This window comes from Callorhinus ursinus, unplaced genomic scaffold (genome assembly GCF_003265705.2).
Source record: "Callorhinus ursinus isolate GAN/ISIS: 27379988/994484 unplaced genomic scaffold, GSC_fseal_2.0 scaffold22, whole genome shotgun sequence".
Taxonomy (NCBI): Eukaryota; Metazoa; Chordata; class Mammalia; order Carnivora; family Otariidae; genus Callorhinus; species Callorhinus ursinus.
Window position 1 is genome coordinate 23,689,000 of NW_027397084.1, and position 19,286 is coordinate 23,708,285.

Consider the following 19,286-nt stretch of genomic DNA (forward strand, 5'->3'; position numbering starts at 1 on the left):
ACTGAAATGATTTTGTTAATTCTGTATAATGAGCTCAGTTCAAAGCAATCACCACTGGCATGAACATGTGCTGCATGAAGAGGGGAACAAAGTCCAATTGTACAAGAGTCCCACAAGAAAAGCCCAACACTGCAGTCTCTTTGCTGATTTTCTCATTTGGGAAACAGAAGGCAGTTTTCCCTAACAGGTGTTTGATGGCGGGGGCATCAAGCTGTCTTTGGTACCTTTGAAGCTTACATGGCCTAGCAAGGTCTTGGGGTCCTGGTATACATTATCCTTCTGGCTGGATCACTCTGATTTTAAGACAAGAACTGGCCATCAGAACAAAGGATAGCAACTGGGAAAGAGACCCCTTGATCTAGAAGATGAAGGTGTGGTGCCTGCAGATGTATATCGAGGAGGTGAAGCCCAAAAGCTCTTACGGAGAAAGAGTATTCTCGAGAAACAGGGCAGCCAAGGAAAGCCACGGGACCGGATATGCAAGTAGCGCTCAGACCAAAGAGTTAGCACTAACTTCAGGGGAAAAAAACAGGCACTGTGCAGACAGCGTCTTCTGACGGGGAACGAAAGTACAGTGATCACCAACCCAGTTGCTTACTACGGTATTTTTATTGCCTAGCTGTACATTATTTTGAGAAGGTGAAAACACCTGACTTTCCAAAACATTGGGCACGAGGATGTTGCTGAAATCTAAGCAGTGGGTCCCACAGATGCGGTGAGTGTGCGGCCCAGAGCCCTCCTGCCGGAAATGAGGAGGCCCCACCTCTTCAAAGAGCAGCGCAGATTCCAATCTGGTTAGAACAGGCTACAATGGTTGCTTTTATTTGTTCATTGGAAAACGGATTTGGAAAGACAAGCCCACTGAAATTGGAACAAGCTGTGAACAGAGTTGTGTAGGGAGGCTTTTGTTCAAATGCACCCATGATTTGAACTGGTTTTCATTAGAGATGAACGAACTGCTGGTCAGGTCTTGTCAACGTGGCTGTGTGCACACACAACCATTTAGTTATTTCATATTGAATTATGTTGTATATTTCAATTCCAAGTTTGTTTCTTTTATTCTCTAAGGTTATTTATTTCCAATGTTTTTAACTTTAAATTGATTTTCTTCTTCAGTTTTCCTTCCTGTGCAATACCTACCATGGTGCTGTGTTTTAGATTACACAATTGGAATATGCATATGCATTTTCTTAGTAAAATGATAAATTATGCCTCCCAAAAATGTACAGAGATCCAAAATCTGGTGCTATGTGTATATCTTGAGCTTTTAATTTGTTGAACTTTAATTTTTTGAATTTTCTGAAAGCTTACAACTCATCTGCCACTCCTTAATTTACTTGAACTTATCATGACGCTATACATTTTATATGTTTTCAAAGATTATTTTTTCATATTAATTAGTAGGTTGTTTATCCTTTTGCCTCTTTGCTAATCCAGAAGTACTTATTTTAGCATGTTCATGTTCTCATGAACATTTTTGCTGCTGGTGATCAGTGTATTTTTCCTTGTTTTCTTTGAGTCTTATATACCCATAAAAAGACTCTGTTCATTTTCTCATTTTATAACTTATGTTCATTTTAATTCCACAGAATATGTCATGCATCCTTTCTTACAAATTGTATATTTAGGAACCTTTCTTTGTCTAAATTCCATTAACTGCTGGGCTGGTTTATTCCTGTTCCAAGAATTTGGATTTATTCAGGTGATTTAAGGGGGATGGGGAATGTCACGTTCTATGATGCATATGACAAAACAGAGCTCATTGATTCAAGCTCATTTGTTATAACTGACATATATGACTTAATCTACCTTTGGCATGAGTAGAAAAATGGGCCTGTGTCCACATGGAATGAGCTCTTCTCACCCTGCTTAACATTTACTTTCCAACACTTGCTCTTGTCTCACATGATCTGCAGCCAACAGCAATGAGAAAGCCTGAGCTCAGCTAACACAACACCAAATAAAGTGGACATTTGGCAGTTGCCTAATTCCCTTACTATCAAGGAAGTGGATAATTAAGGCCCCGAAGTAGGGTGGGAAATTTTCCCCTCCATAATTTGGTGGTGGCAAACTTTGTTGTATCATTTTATTCCATTCCGAAGCATTTGTTTACTTTCAGAGAGATGTCAGTAGTGTCCACAGCAGGGAAGAAGAATTATCAAATTTCCTGAATTCTCTCTTATTTGGACTCCAGAATAATTATAGGCCATGATGACAATTAGTAATTAAAACTGGGTTTGCCCTATATAAGTATGTTTGGATTCCAGTCTAACAATTTGTACCAAGATCAGTTAACACTTTCAGATAGAAATCTTTCTATGCAAAGAATAAGATGTGACTTCAATTAATATTCATAGCCTTTAGAATCTAAAGAAGAAGGAAGAATAATTCATGAGTTTGTTCATTGTTCTTTCCTGTTGAAGACATTAACCACTTCTTCCCGACCATAAGAGAAACACTACCAGTCTTAAACTTTGAAATTTTTCACTATGTGATCACAGTAATTTAATTAATAACTTTAAAGTAACACCATACGCTATTTCTATATTTCATGACATTGGTGAAACTAAAAATTTTGTCACTTACAGAGCTTAAGTAATTACCTTAAGATTTGTTGTAAAAATGTCATTTGGTGTTTGGATTATAAAATATTTTTTATGAATATGTTTTAGGAGTTAAATAAGACTTAGCTTTTCTGCAGTCTTTCTCATGTTGAGAACCTGTGATATACCTCCTTTGTCCACAAGATGGTGTATAAAGCAATTTGAATCAGAAGAACTGAACAGACTTGCAGAAATACAAGGCTACAAGTTTAGTGGACAACTAAATCAGACCCTTGCCTTTGCACTTATTTTTTTTATTTTTGTAAATAATTTCTTATTAATTTGTGTTTTGTTAATTTGTTTTAATTTATGTTCTTCCTCATTTTAAGTATCTTTACGAAGAAGGCACAATAACCTGTGATTCCTTGGCTGTTTCCATTTTATTTCTTAAGTGGATTTACATACCTGCTTAACTTGCAACTTTGCTATTGGTAACTTTATGTTATATACTACCCTCATATTTTGGTGATTAACATGAAAACGTCTTAAGTATTCATCCTACTTTTTAGACAGGATACTCTCTTTTGATGGACAAGTAAAAAGCATTTAGCTTATCTCAAGAAGTAGACCATTTACAGAATTACACAATGTCTAAATCTCCATGTTTAAAGTACTTAAAATTTTTAAATTTAAAAATTAGATTTGTATAATGTTTCTATTTTCTAGAAATATATCACTATTTACCAAAAAAAAGATAAGGAACACTGTTTTTCAAGTTACCATTTTAATTTTGCTAACAGAGGTAATAATACCCTGAAATTGAGAATTTCTAGGTTAAATTATATTCTTCAGTCTTTTCAATGAATTCTCAGAATCATTTTGCAGATTGGTTCATTGCTTTTGTTCTTTTTTTTTTTTTCACATTTGCCTGTATTCACTTTCTTAAGACATGTCAGTGTTTATTGTTCTTTCTTCCCAATGTTCTTTCTTAGAACTTTAGTGTTGAGGGACACACACCCTCTCCCCACGCCACCCTTTTTTTTAACCCTTTCCTCTCACAGACTACACAGGCTTCTAGGAGGAGAAAATGAAGAAAAGAACTGAATTTCTATCTTTTATGCCTCAGTACTTCTAAGTGACTCAGCCCATTGAATTCATTTACTAGTTGTCTGGCAGTGGTAGCATGATTTCTGTTAATTTTTTTTAATTACTAGGAGACTCAGGAAACAAGACAAATGGATGTTTTCAGTTTTACTGTGTTGGGTAGCTGGAGTTATAATCCAAACATTTTCCTCAACAAAATCATGCCAGACTAACTGGTCAGTTTAAACTGAATGAAGAACCAGTTGAGCACAGAGAAAGCTCACAGACAAGCAGACCCAGAAGAGCAAAAACTTACCTCAAAGATAAGACAGGCTTATAAAACCAAAGCCAAGTCTAAGAAAATCTAAATGGAAAACATTTCATGTTCACATAATATAGTGAAGAGTGATACATGGTACAACTCAGGAGTTAGCTACTTACTTCATGAATTTGTCAAAAGTGAAGACTAATAAAGTAGGAGATTTCATTAAACTTATGGGGTAGTTCACTAAGAATTAAGTTCATCAGAAGGGTGTGTGTCATTTGACCATAATAAGCTTATGGGTGTAAAGATGCTAATTAATTTACAATTTTTCATTTTACGGTATTATTTAAAGTATATTTTAGGGATAAATATTTTTCAGTGTATTGATGTATTTAAATTCAGATTGTTTTATGGCATATTTTATAACTATTTATTTTTAAAATAACATTTAGGGTATATTTTTTCCCCATTTTGTTTGTTCTCTACCTTACCTCATCCAACTACTTAAGATTTCATTGGACATAATCATGTTAAGTGGAATGGCACTAGTTTTATTCCAAATCTCACTTGGATATAATGCTTTGAGGCCTTGATTCCTATACGTCCACAATACATAATAAGCTTTTCGCTTATCTTAGCAATAAAGGATTTGACCCTAAATCAGGGAATTCTAAGGTGCAGTTATTAACACCATTTCTACTCTCTACCACTTCACCGTTTCTCATGGCTGAAGCTCCACACTTAGCTCCATTCTGGTAGGTCTCAGCCACAAAGATGCCCCCAAAGCACTCGCATACCAAACGTGAGCCACACAGATGTCCAGAAAACCTGTAACTTGGACTATTGCGGGGTTCATGTTTATACCATGCAGGAGATTATGCCTTTGCTTGTCACAGGAATCAGTGCTTAGCTCATAATAATTAAGTTTATTACCCATCTCCCTGGCAGCTCATAAAAAGCCTGGTCTGATGATTGTGGATAAGAATTACAAGCAGAAACAAAAGTCAGAGAACAATCCATCCTTTGCAGCTTTTGTCACACAAAAGTGATCTCACTAAAATCATTTAAGACTCATTGGTATTAGAGGGGCCTGAGCAAGATAAGAAATATCACAGTTAACTTTTCTCATAAATGTAAGCTCTTACATCATTAATGATAAGGCAATAGGCAATAAGAAGTTAAATACATAGCATGTTTCCTTAACAGAAATTAATCACATCAAAACATGCCCGTGGATTTACATGTCTGTTTAGACTGGGAAATGATTTACATAGGTCTTAACTATTCTCATCTTCAGGTCTCCTTGTGATATAGTAAATTAACCAGGTGCTCTCTACAGAATATTCTCAAGTCTTTTCACACACAGATCTTCAACGTGGAGGCCAAAGACTAATGCAAATAAATCTTAGAAAGTTTCTTGGAGCCAGTTTCCCTCATTTGTTCTCCCTCTAGTTAGTCTTAGAAAACTTGTTGGAGTCAAGAGTAAGATTTGGAAGCATGTTAAGGAGAAAGCATGGATTGCCATTTACGAAGACTAAAAATAATATCAGCGTCCTCTTTCTGATAACTGGATCTAACAAACAGATTACACTTCCCCTAATTAATCATTTAAAGAGCATTTGAGCATGTGTATTTAGAGTCCTACATTGTAATGGTTAACAGATTGTGATTTAAGAGTTCCTGAGCCATATGTACTTAATACCACCATCCCAGATCACAAGCTCACTGAAAAGGGTTAAGTACACAAATGAAAAGGATTTGCTTTACTCAATGGGAAAAAAAGGACTTGCCCTATATTTATTGAGCACAAATATTGTTTATTAAAGATATTTAAAACCATTTATGTCCATTGCAAAATTTGTAAATGGCAAAATCACTAGCTTGCTAGTATTTTTTTTCTCATTAGTACTTTTTCACTCCTTTTGCCAGGGCTAACAGAAAAAAAGCAACTTTCTTGATATTTGGTATGATTTTATGTATTTTTAGTGATCTTCTCTCTATAATGGCTTATTTGTAAACTCATAGATATTATATGCCAGAAACACTGTTGTAGCCAAAAAAAATAAATAATAGAGATGATCTTCTAAAGTAGGGATTCTAGCTTATTTCAGGTGGCAAATAAATCAGATTTTACTAATGATGTTTAAGAATAGCAATATTCGTTTAGACAGTTGGATATATAAAGTGTCTATAATCAAATCAATCATGTAACTGATAGGACTACTAGTTCATACTCTTCTGCTGGACAGAAGTCAATTATCCCAAACCATGCCAGTGAATTTATGTGCTCAGTCAACCTTGGAAGTGATTTCCATAGTTCTTAACCAACCTGTCAGATGTTTGGGATGAAAATCATATCATAATGCCATAGAAGCACTGACTAGAAATAAAGCAGTGATCATTTGCCCTTGAGTAATATGCCAGTTTCTAACCAGCCTTAATTATTCACACACTCTTCTCTCAGTGAGTGCTCTAGGTGGCACTTCACCCAACTTTTAAAAATATCTCAAGGAGGTTTGGAACTTTCTGTTTTGCTAGAGAGAGATTTGGCTTAATTAAATATTTATCAACTCTCATTGGAGAGGATTTGTTGGATGCTTTTCTTTGCAATTTCTCAGTCAAGTATTAATGGCTTCTGTAAACTATTTCACTTAACTGAATTTACAATGGATTGTTCCCACCATTTGGAATGTACTAGTTTTGCATAATCTATTTGTAAGTGGTTGTTTCCAGTATTGCTTATGGTATCCGTGGGACTTGCTGTACAGCCTTTCATATATCAGGTTTGTAAAACAGTTGAATGAACTGTTCTTTGAAATTTTATTTTTTAAAAATTTTCTTATGAATACAACATAGAACTGGGAAACATATTTATTTGGTTATCTAATTTTTCTTTTGTTGTATTTGATGTCACTCCAGTTAAAATAAAACCATCTTTGTGGAAAGACAAGGCCGTTTCTTTGCATTTATTTGGTTAAATATTGCAGTACCTAAAAAGGTTTGCCATTTATATAAAGATCATTTTAAGTAGTTAGAATGGATGTCTCTATTTCCAAAAATTATCTATTCTACATGAAGGAAAACATCCTTTTCAGTGTGTGTAAATGGCATTCATTTATGCAGCCAAGTTGGAATCATTCTCCTGAAGCACAATCCATGCTCAAAGCACAGAACTAGATACTCTGAGCAGTTTTAAAGAAATCTAAATGCAGGGAGAGGGGAGGCGTGCCCAGATGGCTCATTCGGTAGAGTATGTGACTCTTGATCTCGGGTCATGAGTTCAAGGCCCATGTTGGATGTGGAGATTACTTAAATAAATAAATAAATCCTCTTAAAAACTTAAAGAAATCCAAATACAAATTAAATAATGATTGGTTTGGCCAAATAGGGCTAAAATTTTCAAATGTATATCAAGTACACAAAAGAAAAAACCTGGTATCAAAGATCCTATTAGGGCTCACTCCCCCTTGACTTGAGATAACTGAATTCCATAAACCAACTGGAGATATTGACTGTTTTGAGCACTGTGCTATGCCCCTGGGAGAAGTTACTGTGACATAAAATTAATATATTAAGTCTGATCAATAGTTGATAGAAATGTCAATAAAATAGCCAGTCAGTGTGACTATGTAAATAGTAAGAAAGTGCTTGAACGGTCGGGCAATACCTATCCTATTGATAAGAATACAGTGCTTTAGCTGAGCTGTCGTTATAAAATGTCTACGAAAAATGGTGAAACATAAATCATTTTTGCAGCAGTGAAGTTCTGAATAGGAAGGAGCTAACCATTGAAACAAAAGCAGTGGTTCCTAACCTAGAAACCAAGTCTGAAATGAAGTCTGAAATAGTCTGCCAACATGTTTGTACAGACACACTCATGTGTTTTTCTGGGATGATGGCCCCATAGCTTTCATTAAAATTTCAAAAAGGTCCTTGAAGCTCTCCTGCACGCTGCACACATACACACAAAGAACTTCTATCCCCAGGGTAACACTCCCTAGGGAACAGGAAAGGTTTTTTTAATTTCTCCACAGAGAAAAAGCACTACTATCATAAACATGCCTATAGAAATACCAGTAACTAGAAATTTTTCAATGTATCTAAATAAGTTCAGTGACTTCATTGAACATGATTATTTATAAGAAAACATGCAAGAGATTAAGAAACCATATTTATTTCTTCTTTGGTACAACCAGGGATGTTACCTCAAACCTTGAAAATAAATAACCTCATTAAAACTTATGAATGTCAGGATATTAAAATTCCTTCTTTGCTTCACATAGAAGAGCTCAAAACATTAATGGGTTTGGGATACAGTACAGTTCAACAAAAATCCAGGCTGACTACAAAAACCAACACGTGATGTAAGGAAATCATTGTGGACGGCTCCCGAGAGGACACACTGCCGGGCGTTTTAAGCACCAGTTCTAGTGACTACAGTGAGGTTTCTTCCTCACTGGTCTGATAATCCTCTGTACAACCGAAACAGTAATCTGAGAACAACATCTAAATAAAAAAGGAAAAGAACTACTCCAGCTAAGGAAAACCAAACAGTCGTCCTTCTTTATTGGCACAGCAGCCCACGACGGGTCACACATGTACAGCGCGCTAAAGTTCAACATCCCGGGAATAGGATTATAAATTTATTTAAAGGGAGGGTTTGGGGGTTTTGTTTTTGTCTTTATCTGATGACTCTCCTGTCTCCCCTCCAAGGGAAAAGCAAGAGAATTTATTGAATAGCACCATTGTTTTAAATTTGTCATCAAGACTTATGTAATAACGTTGACGGTAATGCATCGTTGTCTCTTGCCTCAGCTTCGGTGGTGTTTCTCCTCCATGCTCCTTTGCCAGGCATGGTTTATGCAGACAGCCACATGGCACTAAGCTTTTCACTGATCGGGACCTTTGATAAATGCCCGTTGCCCAGCCTGCAGGGTGCAGGAGGCTGGCTCGCAAAACCCAGGAGGGCCAGGAGGGCCCGGGGGGCCAGGTACCCCGGGAATTCCTGCCACCCCTGGGGGGCCTCGCTCGCCATCCCGGCCATTCCTCCCGTAGCTGGCAGGACCTGGTTCACCTGAAACATAAACAATTGCACATGTGAACAGGAGAACCCCGAAGGCTGTGAGCTGGCTGAAGGCCCCGGACTCCCTCCCCCAGCCCAGCTGGGTACACACAGGGCCTTAGTAAGTGCTTTTGGAAAGGATGGATGAAGATCAATGATGATGATGATGATGATAAAATTCCTTCGCTGGACTTGGGTTTCTTAGAAATTAAAAATGGAAGGAGGCCTCAGCATCTCCAGTACGGTAGCCTCTAACCACATGTCTATTGAGCACTGAAATGTGGCTAAGTCAAATTGGGATGAACTGTAAGAGTGTAAAACACACCTGGACTTTGAAAAATTAAAATATATTTCATTAATAATTTTTGTTCTTATTACATGATAAAATGATAATATTTTGGATGCAATGGGTTAAACTGTATTATTAAAATTAATTTCACCTGATTCTCTTGATGTTGATAATGTGGCTACTAGCAGATTTAAAATTATGCACACAAGTCTCCTTGTGGCTCACATTGTATTTCTCCAGTGGCGTCATCCCTAATAGGTGATCTGTCCCCAGACAGGGAGTACAAGTGTAGCTCAGTGGTTAGAAGCATAGGATTTAGAGACAGACAGCTCTAAGTTCCTGCTCTGCCATTTGTGAATAGGGAGACATTAGCAAGTCACTAAACGTTCAGTTTCTTCATCTCCAAGATGGGACGATACCTTCCTTAAAACTAAATTCCATGCCTGAAAGCATCTAATAAATAGGGGCTATTATGATTATGAGGATATCACTGATGGATGTCTTAGAAGCCTGTGCAATGCACCTACAAACTTCCCAGATGTTTTCTCATCAGGGGTTCACCCCTACGTGAATTGTGTCATGGGCTGAGTTCCTTGGGAGCATTTTCTCCCTTTGTCATGTTCCAAGGTTGTTTGGTCACCCCATGGTACTCTGAAGCAGAGTACCCCATAACAGAGAGGAATTTCTGCTGAATGTTTACGCACCCCATCATACCAGCAGTGTTTTCGCACTATTAGCGTAAAGATGGCAGGAAGAAACCAGTATGAGACAAATTGTATACGCCATGATGATATAGTTTATATCACAGAGATCCTCATTCCATCTCAGCCATCCTGCCTCGGCCATTCAGCCAGACGGTGAACATGTTCAGTTATGTATTTACTTAGATTTACTTTCCTTCTCTCTCAGTGATTTCAGTTTTCTTTTTCTATTTTCGTGGTCTTATTACACGTGTCTTTTATTGGTCTTTACTAGAGCGGTCTGGTCTTATTAAGTCGTCTTATTACATATATCTCACATATTTTCATTTATTTTAGATTTTATTTATTTATTTGACAGAGAGAGCATGAGCACAAGTAGGCAGAGCGGCAGGCAGAGGGAGAGGGAGAAGCAGGCTGTCTGCGGAGCGGGGAGCCCAACAGGGGACTGGATCTCAGGACCTGGGATCATGGCCTGAGCCGAAGGCAGACGCTAACAGACCGAGCCACCCAGGCGCCCTCTCACATACTTTTAAAAGGAAGATAGATTAGAGATCTTACTTTGTATGTAAGATCTCATTCTTCCTGTGATTCTCTCAATTAGATCCCCACACAGCAAAATAGAACAACATATTATTAAGTTTTAAGAGAATAATTATCTTTGATTCTATCCATCTCAAGGCTGTAGATAAGCAGAGATGTAATTTCCCCTAATGTATCCCATAAGCCTCCATTTAACTATATTAAGTTGTAGTGAAGCAGATGATTGTGTTTTCCTCTAAAGACCAGGCCCCTGCAAAAGTCTTTCCCTAATCAAGAGCACCTATAAATAAGCCTCTAGCAGCGCCTCTTCCGGTCTCCTGATACAAGCAGTTGTTCAAAGTTGCTCTTTTAAGGTTTAAAAGCTAGGCCAGATAAAGGGGTACATAAAGGGTAACTTTCATAACCTTAGGAGCAGCACTATTCCCATGGAGACATACCAGGTCTGCCTTCACAAAATCAAATCAAGATGAAGAGGAGAAAAATGCCCAAAGGAGAGGTCACAAGCCAAATGACCCCAGAGGCAAAGCGGGTAAGGCAGATTCGTGAACAGAGGGGAGCCTATGAGCCAACCCCTATTTTTGTAAATAGTTCTATTAGAACAGAGCCATGGCCGTTCACATGCATATTGCCAACAGCTGCTTTTTAAGGGCAGAGTTGTATAACCACCACGGAGCCCGCAGGGCACACAGATCCAAAAACTCCGGTCTTTTACAGAAAAAGTTTGCTGGCCCTTAAGGTAGTAAGGAAATGCCCTGCAGTCTTTACGAGAAGAAAACTGATATAATGAGAACTCCCCATCGGTGGTAGGGAGGCAACAGGGAGGACGGAGGCCTGGGGCAGCTCGGCTCCCTCCCGCCAACAGCTACGACGAGTGAAGATGCACCGGAGCCTGCAGAACCTCTGCTAATTGTCAAGGAAAGTTAGAAGCTGCATTCTTGAATAGGTCTCTCCGTTTCTACATGTTACCAACTAATTCAAATTTTTATTGAACATTTGTACAGCCAGCCTCCTGCCTAAAACCTTAAACTTAAGGGAATTTATTCTCTACTACACAACAATATTAGAAAGCAGAAGGAAAGGGGTACCTGGGTGGCTCAGTCGTTTTTGTCTGCCTTCAGCTCAGGTCATGGTCCCAGGGTCCTGGGATCGAGTCCTGCATCGGGCTCCCTGCTCAGCGGGAAGCCTGCTTCTCCCTCTCCCTCTGCTGCCTCTCTGCCTACTTGTGCGCTCTCTCTGTCAAATAAGTAAAATCTTTAAACAATTTTTTTTTTTTTTTTTTTTTTTTTTTTTTTTTTTACTTTATCTGGGACGTCTGGGTGGCTCAGTCGTAAAGCGTCTGCCTTCGGGTCAGGTCCCTTCCCCGCTACTCTAACCCAGCCGTATTTCCATACCCACTGAGGAGCTAATTCTGCCGAGGTGTGTGCGCGATTGCACGTGCGCGGGCCAGCATGTGTGGGTGGGAGGGTGTCTTGTTTAATTCTTTGCACCTGAATTGACTAGGGAGTAAAAAGAGGCACAATAACCAAGAGTAGTACTGGTTCTTCTGGAGCTCTATCATAAGAAACTAAAGATATTTTTTCTGAGGTTTTGTCCTGTAGGAATGACCAGAGGAAAAAAAAAAACAGCCTTCAAATAACAGATCATCATCAATTTCTGGTGAGTCCGCACCCTGGGCATTTACTCTCAAATGTTACTGTTTAGGATGTAATTTTAGGGTGACACTATGTCACAGTCCAAGTCACTGAAGAAGTCCAGCTGTTGCCTTAGCGAGTATCTATAAACTACCCTCCAACTCTTCAGAAGAAAACAGATCTGAAGTGTTTTAATTCTGCTTTGTCTGCCTCGTGGGTCTGTTAGCTGCACTAACTAGCTAATGATTACACAGTTTTCTGAAATTTCAAGGACCTAGAAAAACGTTACGGCCAAATATTTCGTTATTTTTTAAAATGAATGTCTATGTCATTCTCTGTGCGAACACTAGAGGGTAGTCATGTTACATTGATGGAGACCAGTCCCCGCTGGAACATTCTGAAGGATCGAATAACATGCCACAGAGTGAAAGGGACTGTGTATAAAGGCCTTAAAAAAAAGGCTGAAAGTAATTTTCAGCATTAATTTGGTGATTTATCCACGGGTTATGTAAAATGTTTGTATGTTCCAGGGACATCCTTACATTTCTCACCTTATGCAGAGCTTACTTTTGTGGTGTTTGACAAAGCGTATTTTTAAGGAATTGGCATAAAGCCGTTTGTTTATGTAAGATCCCCATAGCCAAATAAAATAGCTGCAGTGATGGAAATAGGATAAATGGCTACTGCTAAACCAGCCTAAACTGAGTGTGCCCTTGGTTTGGGGCTTATTGGGGTTTTTCCACTCAATATTCACAAGCAAAGCTCACCTCTGTGCAAATTTTGCATAAGAAACCTAAATAGCCCAGTCGCCTAGTGTGACCCTGCACAAAGCCAGCTCTACCCTTCTCTCCTCGTCCAAGAAGGGAAAGTGTGTCAGTTCACAAGCCACTGTCCTGGTGGTCACATACATATGAGTCCTTATTGAACTGGCTTCTTCCCCTCATGAGTTTGCACAGTGGAGATCAGGACCTGTTATTAAATATGTTTCCTTAAAATTCTCAGAGCGTCAAGGAATGGTCCCAAGTAGGCAAGTTAAGTGGCAGCAGGGCATAGGGATTTACCCTTAATGAGACAACCCAATCAAGCAATACCACCAAAGGCCTGTGGGAAGAAACCGAAGGTGGGGGTGGAGGGTTGAGGGCATCTAAAGTCCCAGGGATCTCTAATGTGATCCACTCTGCTCTGTGAGAGAGACCAAAAGGAATCAAGACACTAAGTGGTTATGGGACTTGCTGAAGTTATATGGCTAGAGTGGTGGAGACAAACGAATCACATTACTAGACAGCCAGCTCAACATTTTGTCTACTACATGAACCTGGACCTAGAAAGTACGAATATTTGCCTCTGTCACTTATTACCTGAGAGACCTTTGTTAGAGCAGGTGAACTTTGTAAGTCTGTATTTCCTCAAACATAAACAGAGGAATACAAAATAATAGCTAAGTTTGCAGCATGCCGGCCATATGCCAGGCACTGTTCTAAGTGTTTCACATGTATTAACATGTACATAGATCCTCCTAAATAACTCTAGAAGGTACATGTGGCTATTAACCTTGTGATATGGAAGAGAAACCGAAGTGCTAGGAGGTGAAGCAGCTGCAAGTAAGTGACAGCCGTGTATGCACCCTGGAAGCTTGGCTCCAGAGTCCATCCTTCCTAAATACATATTCTGCCTCCCTCTGGCCGTGGGAAACAGACTGGAGGATTCATGGGTACATTTTAGACAACAGAGCACTTCAGCCAAAATGATAGCGTGGCGGTTATAATAATGATCTATGGTCCATAGGAAGCAATGTACCATTACAGCCCCAAAGGGCCGCATAATACTTAACACTGAACAGTGAGATACGATATGGAGAGGAGACAAAGAACTAAGACCGTCCATGAAGAGCAAAGGAATTCTAATAACTGATAATTAATGTATTAGTTACATTTTTTTTCCAAATATATCAGATGTGTTTGCATCAGGAAGAATGATCAAATGAACTTCTTTTTTCACACAGGAGGATTTAAGTACTGAATCCAAGTCCCAATTAAGGGACAAGGAAGGTTGCGGGATGTCCTGTTCTGCACGATGTTTCTTTTAGGTACCAGACAAGTCCCTGCACCGAGTGCTACTGGAAGTTCCTCCAGGCCCTGAAGTCCTATTACTGTTATGTTTGTGAGAGACCAGAAATCACATTCCAGGCTCTGCCAGGGAAATTAAAAAGCCCAGCCTCTCAGTGGACAGTGAACTCGTTCAATAATTTACTGTGAACCAGTACTTTGCATTTATGGTTTGGAGCCGGAAGTCACCCAATGTCATAGAGCTAGTAAGTGACAGAGTCAAAATTTGAACCCAGGATGTTTGAACTGTGGAGCTCCCAAATAGCCCACTTTCCCAGTACTAGCTTAAGGGGAGGAATGACCCAAAAAGCTCTTGTTTGGGGACTGATGGATTTGAGAAATTGTTAGCTAAGCATATTCATAGTGTAGATGAGAGAATGTGAGCTGACCTGAAAACCAAAGTACCCAGCCGGCGCCTAGGGACTGGGGGAAACATAAACCCTTTGTGCCAGTGCGCAAAAGCACTTGCAAAACTGCATGCTTTTGAAAGGTAGCCCAAACTTTTAAAATATAATCTGAAACTCAGATTTCCCACTAAATAATGTCAGTATCCTTTCGAGGGAAATATAACAAAAGCATAGACCAAGAAGACCAGATTTCGGAGCAGTACCAGGAAGCAAGGGACAGGGACTGGCAAAAGGTAGAAAGGAAAAGGCAAAGGGCAGGGGCAGCAGTCCTGAAATAGCCCATAGATGTTTTTAACAAATCATATTTAAGTATTAAATCCAAGACCAGCTCTAACAAGTTAATTTTTTCATAAGGGAGACAAGTGAGGACCAGGCAAAGCTGCCAGTGATGAGCTCATCCCGCCTTAACCACTGTGCCCACACGCAAATGTCTGATGTACTAAAAAGCAAATCAGGGAAGCCCCTTTTTGGGAGAGCAATGGCCCAAGAGCACACGTAAAGCCCTCCCAGTCAGAGTCAGCAAATCTGAGTGGGTTACTGCATGTGGGGAATAACATGTCCCCTCACAACAGCCTGGGACACCTGCACTTACAGAGCTGGGTCTGCCTCAGTCTTCCCATTTGAAACCCAAAACATGGTTTATCAACAGAGTTTTTGAAACTAAGAGTCATCAGAAATGATAATATATTTCTGATAAAGGAAAATCTTGCCAAGAATGCAAGTTGCTGGTCTGAGAACTGTTACGTGATTTGTCAACAAAATAGGAGAAGGAGAACTTGTAAGGCAATCCTACAATATACAGATAAGTAAATTGTAATGGTATTTTTATCAACTTTAAACCACCTATTGCTACCACTGATAAAGGAGGAAAGCACTCAGTAAATTCTATTTCCCTCTCCTCTTCTAAACATCCATCAATGAATGTAGACTTTATCATACACTGAAATCTTCTCTTGGTCCCATGTAGCTTCAACCAGATTTTCTTTCCTTTTCCAATCATAAAAACTTCCTTTCCCAATCACGAAAATTTATCAAGTTGTGAAAGCATCTTGACAGACCCATGAATCACAGCTTTAGCAAAGCAGTGTTTGAGCCATCTCCAAATGTATTCGTATTTAAAAAAAATTTAATGAGAAAGCAATTCCCAGGAACAATGAAATGGATAATGAGAAAGCAGTGTTTTTGGCTGCAATTAAGAGTCATGATTGAATAGGTAAGCCTCTGTCAGAATTAGAAAATGAGCATTTCTTTTTATAAATTTCCCTACATCAAGTTTTCCAAATCCACTATGGAAGCATGGACCACCCTTTCTCTGCAGAACCCCTCCCCCCTGACTCTCCTCAGCTCCAGGGTTGGGAGCCTTCCTTAGCCACTGCCCTGGCAGCTGTAAGGGTTCGCTGGGAAGCTGCATATCATTCATGCCCTCAAACCCAACTGACTTTCCACCCTGCTCTGTTGCTTCTGGGGTTGGGCTGGTAGGTCATTTCCCAGCAGATGAGTGGGTGGCAGCTTGAGCTGAGGGGACAGAGTAGCCAGTATGTAAAGAGAGAACAGACGCCCAGTGAACAAATCCAGGCTCTTCGCACAGAGGCAACTTTGTCGCCTCAGCCAACACAGCTGTGATACGTGGCTTGTGCATGGTTCTCTGTGGTTATATGAATAAGAATGTTCAGGTTTATTTTATTTATTTTTGGTTTTGGGTTTCTGGAGGGTCTGGATATTTGAAACAGGAGCTTTTAAAATAAGATTTCAGGGCGCCTGGGTGGCTCAGTTGGTTAAGCGACTGCCTTCGGCTCAGGTCATGATCCTGGAGTCCCGGGATCCAGTCCCACATCAGACTCCCTGCTCAGCGGGGAGTCTGCTTCTCCCTCTGACCCTCCCCCCTCTCATGTGTGCTCTCTCTCTCTCTCTCTCATTCTCTCTCTCAAATAAATTAAAAATTAAAAAAAAAAGATTTCAGTTACTCCCTATGCAACATGAGTAGTTGGAAAACTTGGATTTTCTTGTTGCTCTTTCTGGTTAAAAATAAACAAAACTATCACCAAGGCTAACAATGGATAGGATCTCATTCATTCAGAATTTTCTAATGAGTGCATTGTGGCTGGACCTTGACACGATTTTTTTAAATCCTCTATTCAAGAAATTAATATTTTAAGCCCTGATACTTGTTTTCTCATGAGGAACACAGGCATCATTTACAAATCATTTGACTCGTCATTAAAGTTGGTCTTGAAAAATCTGTGTCAGCCATTATTGTTACAGGCTTAAGTAATCAAAGAGCAAGTCTTTAAAATGGTATCCAATTCAGACTGCCCACTTGCTACCAATTTCTCAACCCCATGCTGCCATATAACACACTTACCTGGGAGACCTGTAGCTCCAGGCAATCCCTTAGGACCTCTTCCTGGAGGGCCACGTTCCCCCCTTTCTCCCAAGTCACCTGTATTCCATTAGAGAAATGTTATTTTTCTGTATGTCTATTAAAAGAAAGTTCCATATTTTTAAACTTTAAGCAAACCCAGCACTGAGAAAGCAAAAGGTCATGAAGTTGCCACAAACTAGGTTGTAGTAAATATGTAGCAAGGCAAAACTTAAGTCAGTTATATGAAGAGATCTAAGGGGAAAAAAATCTAATAATCATATTCATCAAATGATAAATTAAATCAAATATCAAGTGATCAACATTCAGTAAAATAAGAATCAAAAGCTACCTCCTTAACGTGATAAAATATATCTACCTCAACCCAAGAGTTAGCATAATGCTGAATGGGAAACACGAGAAGCAGTTCCACTACCCATAGAACATCACAGAGATGCCCACTTTATCACTAGTATTTGTCATTTGGTTTGAGAGTCGAAAACATCCCTCTTTTTAAGTTGTATCAGTGTATATCTTAAATCCTTGAAAAGCAACTCAAAACTCAAAACTCAAAAAGCAACAAGCAATGACAGAATTCAGTAAAGTAGCAAGATACAAAATTAATATATGAAAAGCAGTAGTTTTCATATATACAAACAACCACCAAAACTAAGATGTAGTGAAAAAATATCCCATTTATAATAGCAATTAAATTAATAACAAGGAATAAGTTTAATCAGAAATATGCAAATCCAACATTAAAAAAATAACATTTCTAAAGGATACAAAAGGACTTGACAACTGTTCTTAGGTGGAATGACATCATCACACAAAGGTGTGAGTTCTCCCTAAACTGAAGTTTCATCATGATCCCAATAAAAAGATTTTTTTTAATGGAAAAGGGATTCTGAAGTTTCTACAGAAAAATGCATAAACCAGAGTAGTCACAAAAACTCCAAAAAGAAAAGCTACATGAAGGGAATTAATCCTACCGCATATTAAACCAATTAAAATGGGGTGGTACTGGTACATGAACAGATAGACCAGTGAAACAGCCCCAAAACAGGCTCCGATACCTACAGGATTTTGTTTTGTAATATATGTGCCATCTTAAAGTGGGAAGTAGTCGAACAAGTCAATAAATGGTGTTGGAAAAAGTAGGTAGCCAGCTGGAAAAAAAAGTAAAGTTGAATCTGTTCCTCACAACATAATCCAGGATACATTACAAGTGGATCAAATATTTAAATGAAATTTAAGAATCAAGAAAACAAGGGAGAATTATTTTATAACTTCAGATTTAAGTTGGCCTTTCTGCTGTGATTCAAAATACGAAGAAAAGTTCCTAAAATCAATACAAAAAGGTCAACAACAATAAAAAAATATAAGCAAGAAAGTCACTAAAAGGAAACAAAAATAGATCTGAGATATATGAAAAATTCCTTCACTCTTACATCAAAATACATGGAAATTAAAAAATAACATGAAAGCTACTTTGAACTATAAGATCGGCAAAAATTCCAAAGTTGAATCAAACCTATGCCTGCAGGTCTGTGGAAAAACACATTATTACATATTGCTAATAAGACTACAAATTGGGACAGTCTCTTGGAGGATAATTTAACAGTGTCTATCAAAATTACAAATGGTAGTACCATTTTACCTGGCAATTCCACTTCCAGGAATTTATCACAGAAAGAGGTTATGTTGATATTTACACAAGAATGAAATAGACAGTGTTGTCCACGGCAGCCTTGCCATAATGGCAGAAGACTGAACACTAAATGTCCACGAGACGGTTAAATGCATTATGCTATTTCCGCAGAATGGCATACTATGCAACTATGAAGATGAACCAGGAAGCTCTTCGAAACGATCTCAAGACCTATTGTTCAGTGAAAAAAATGCAAGGTCCAGATCATTACTAAAGGGCAACACGACTTGTTTCTAAAAGGCTGTAGGGAATGTATGTAACCATATATTGTACCTCATCACTGGTAAAGATACGTAGGAAACTCATAAAAGGGATTACCTAATGGGAAGGATAAAGGAATCTAGGCAGATAGGAGACCGCGGTGGTGGGAGAAAAACTCTTCACTAAATCTCTTTTTGTATATTTTTAAATTCTCAAACACTAAATCTAGTGTCACTGAAAGTAAATTAATGAATTTTCAAAATTTAAAATGTGCTATCACAAGTGCCTACATTTCACTTGTGATTCATTATTTACAGGGACTGTGCTTTGGATTACAACCAACCATGTGCATTTGCAAGACAGTTGATTGAATTTGGGATTCAGCAGCC

General features: G+C 38.7%; 1 protein-coding gene across 1 annotated transcript in view; it reads right to left on the reverse strand.

Annotated features, from left to right (window-relative positions):
* Window positions 1-8,096: 8,096 nt before the first annotated feature.
* Window positions 8,097-19,286, reverse strand: part of COL9A1 (collagen type IX alpha 1 chain) — an 85,389-nt gene continuing 74,199 nt past the window's right edge. The window contains exons 37-38 of the mRNA XM_025890706.2: window positions 16,989-17,066; window positions 8,097-8,965 (exon numbers count right to left, since the gene is read on the reverse strand). Coding sequence (XP_025746491.1) covers window positions 8,781-8,965; window positions 16,989-17,066 — 263 coding nt within the window. The 3' untranslated portion in view covers window positions 8,097-8,780. The remainder of the gene's footprint in view (window positions 8,966-16,988; window positions 17,067-19,286) is intronic.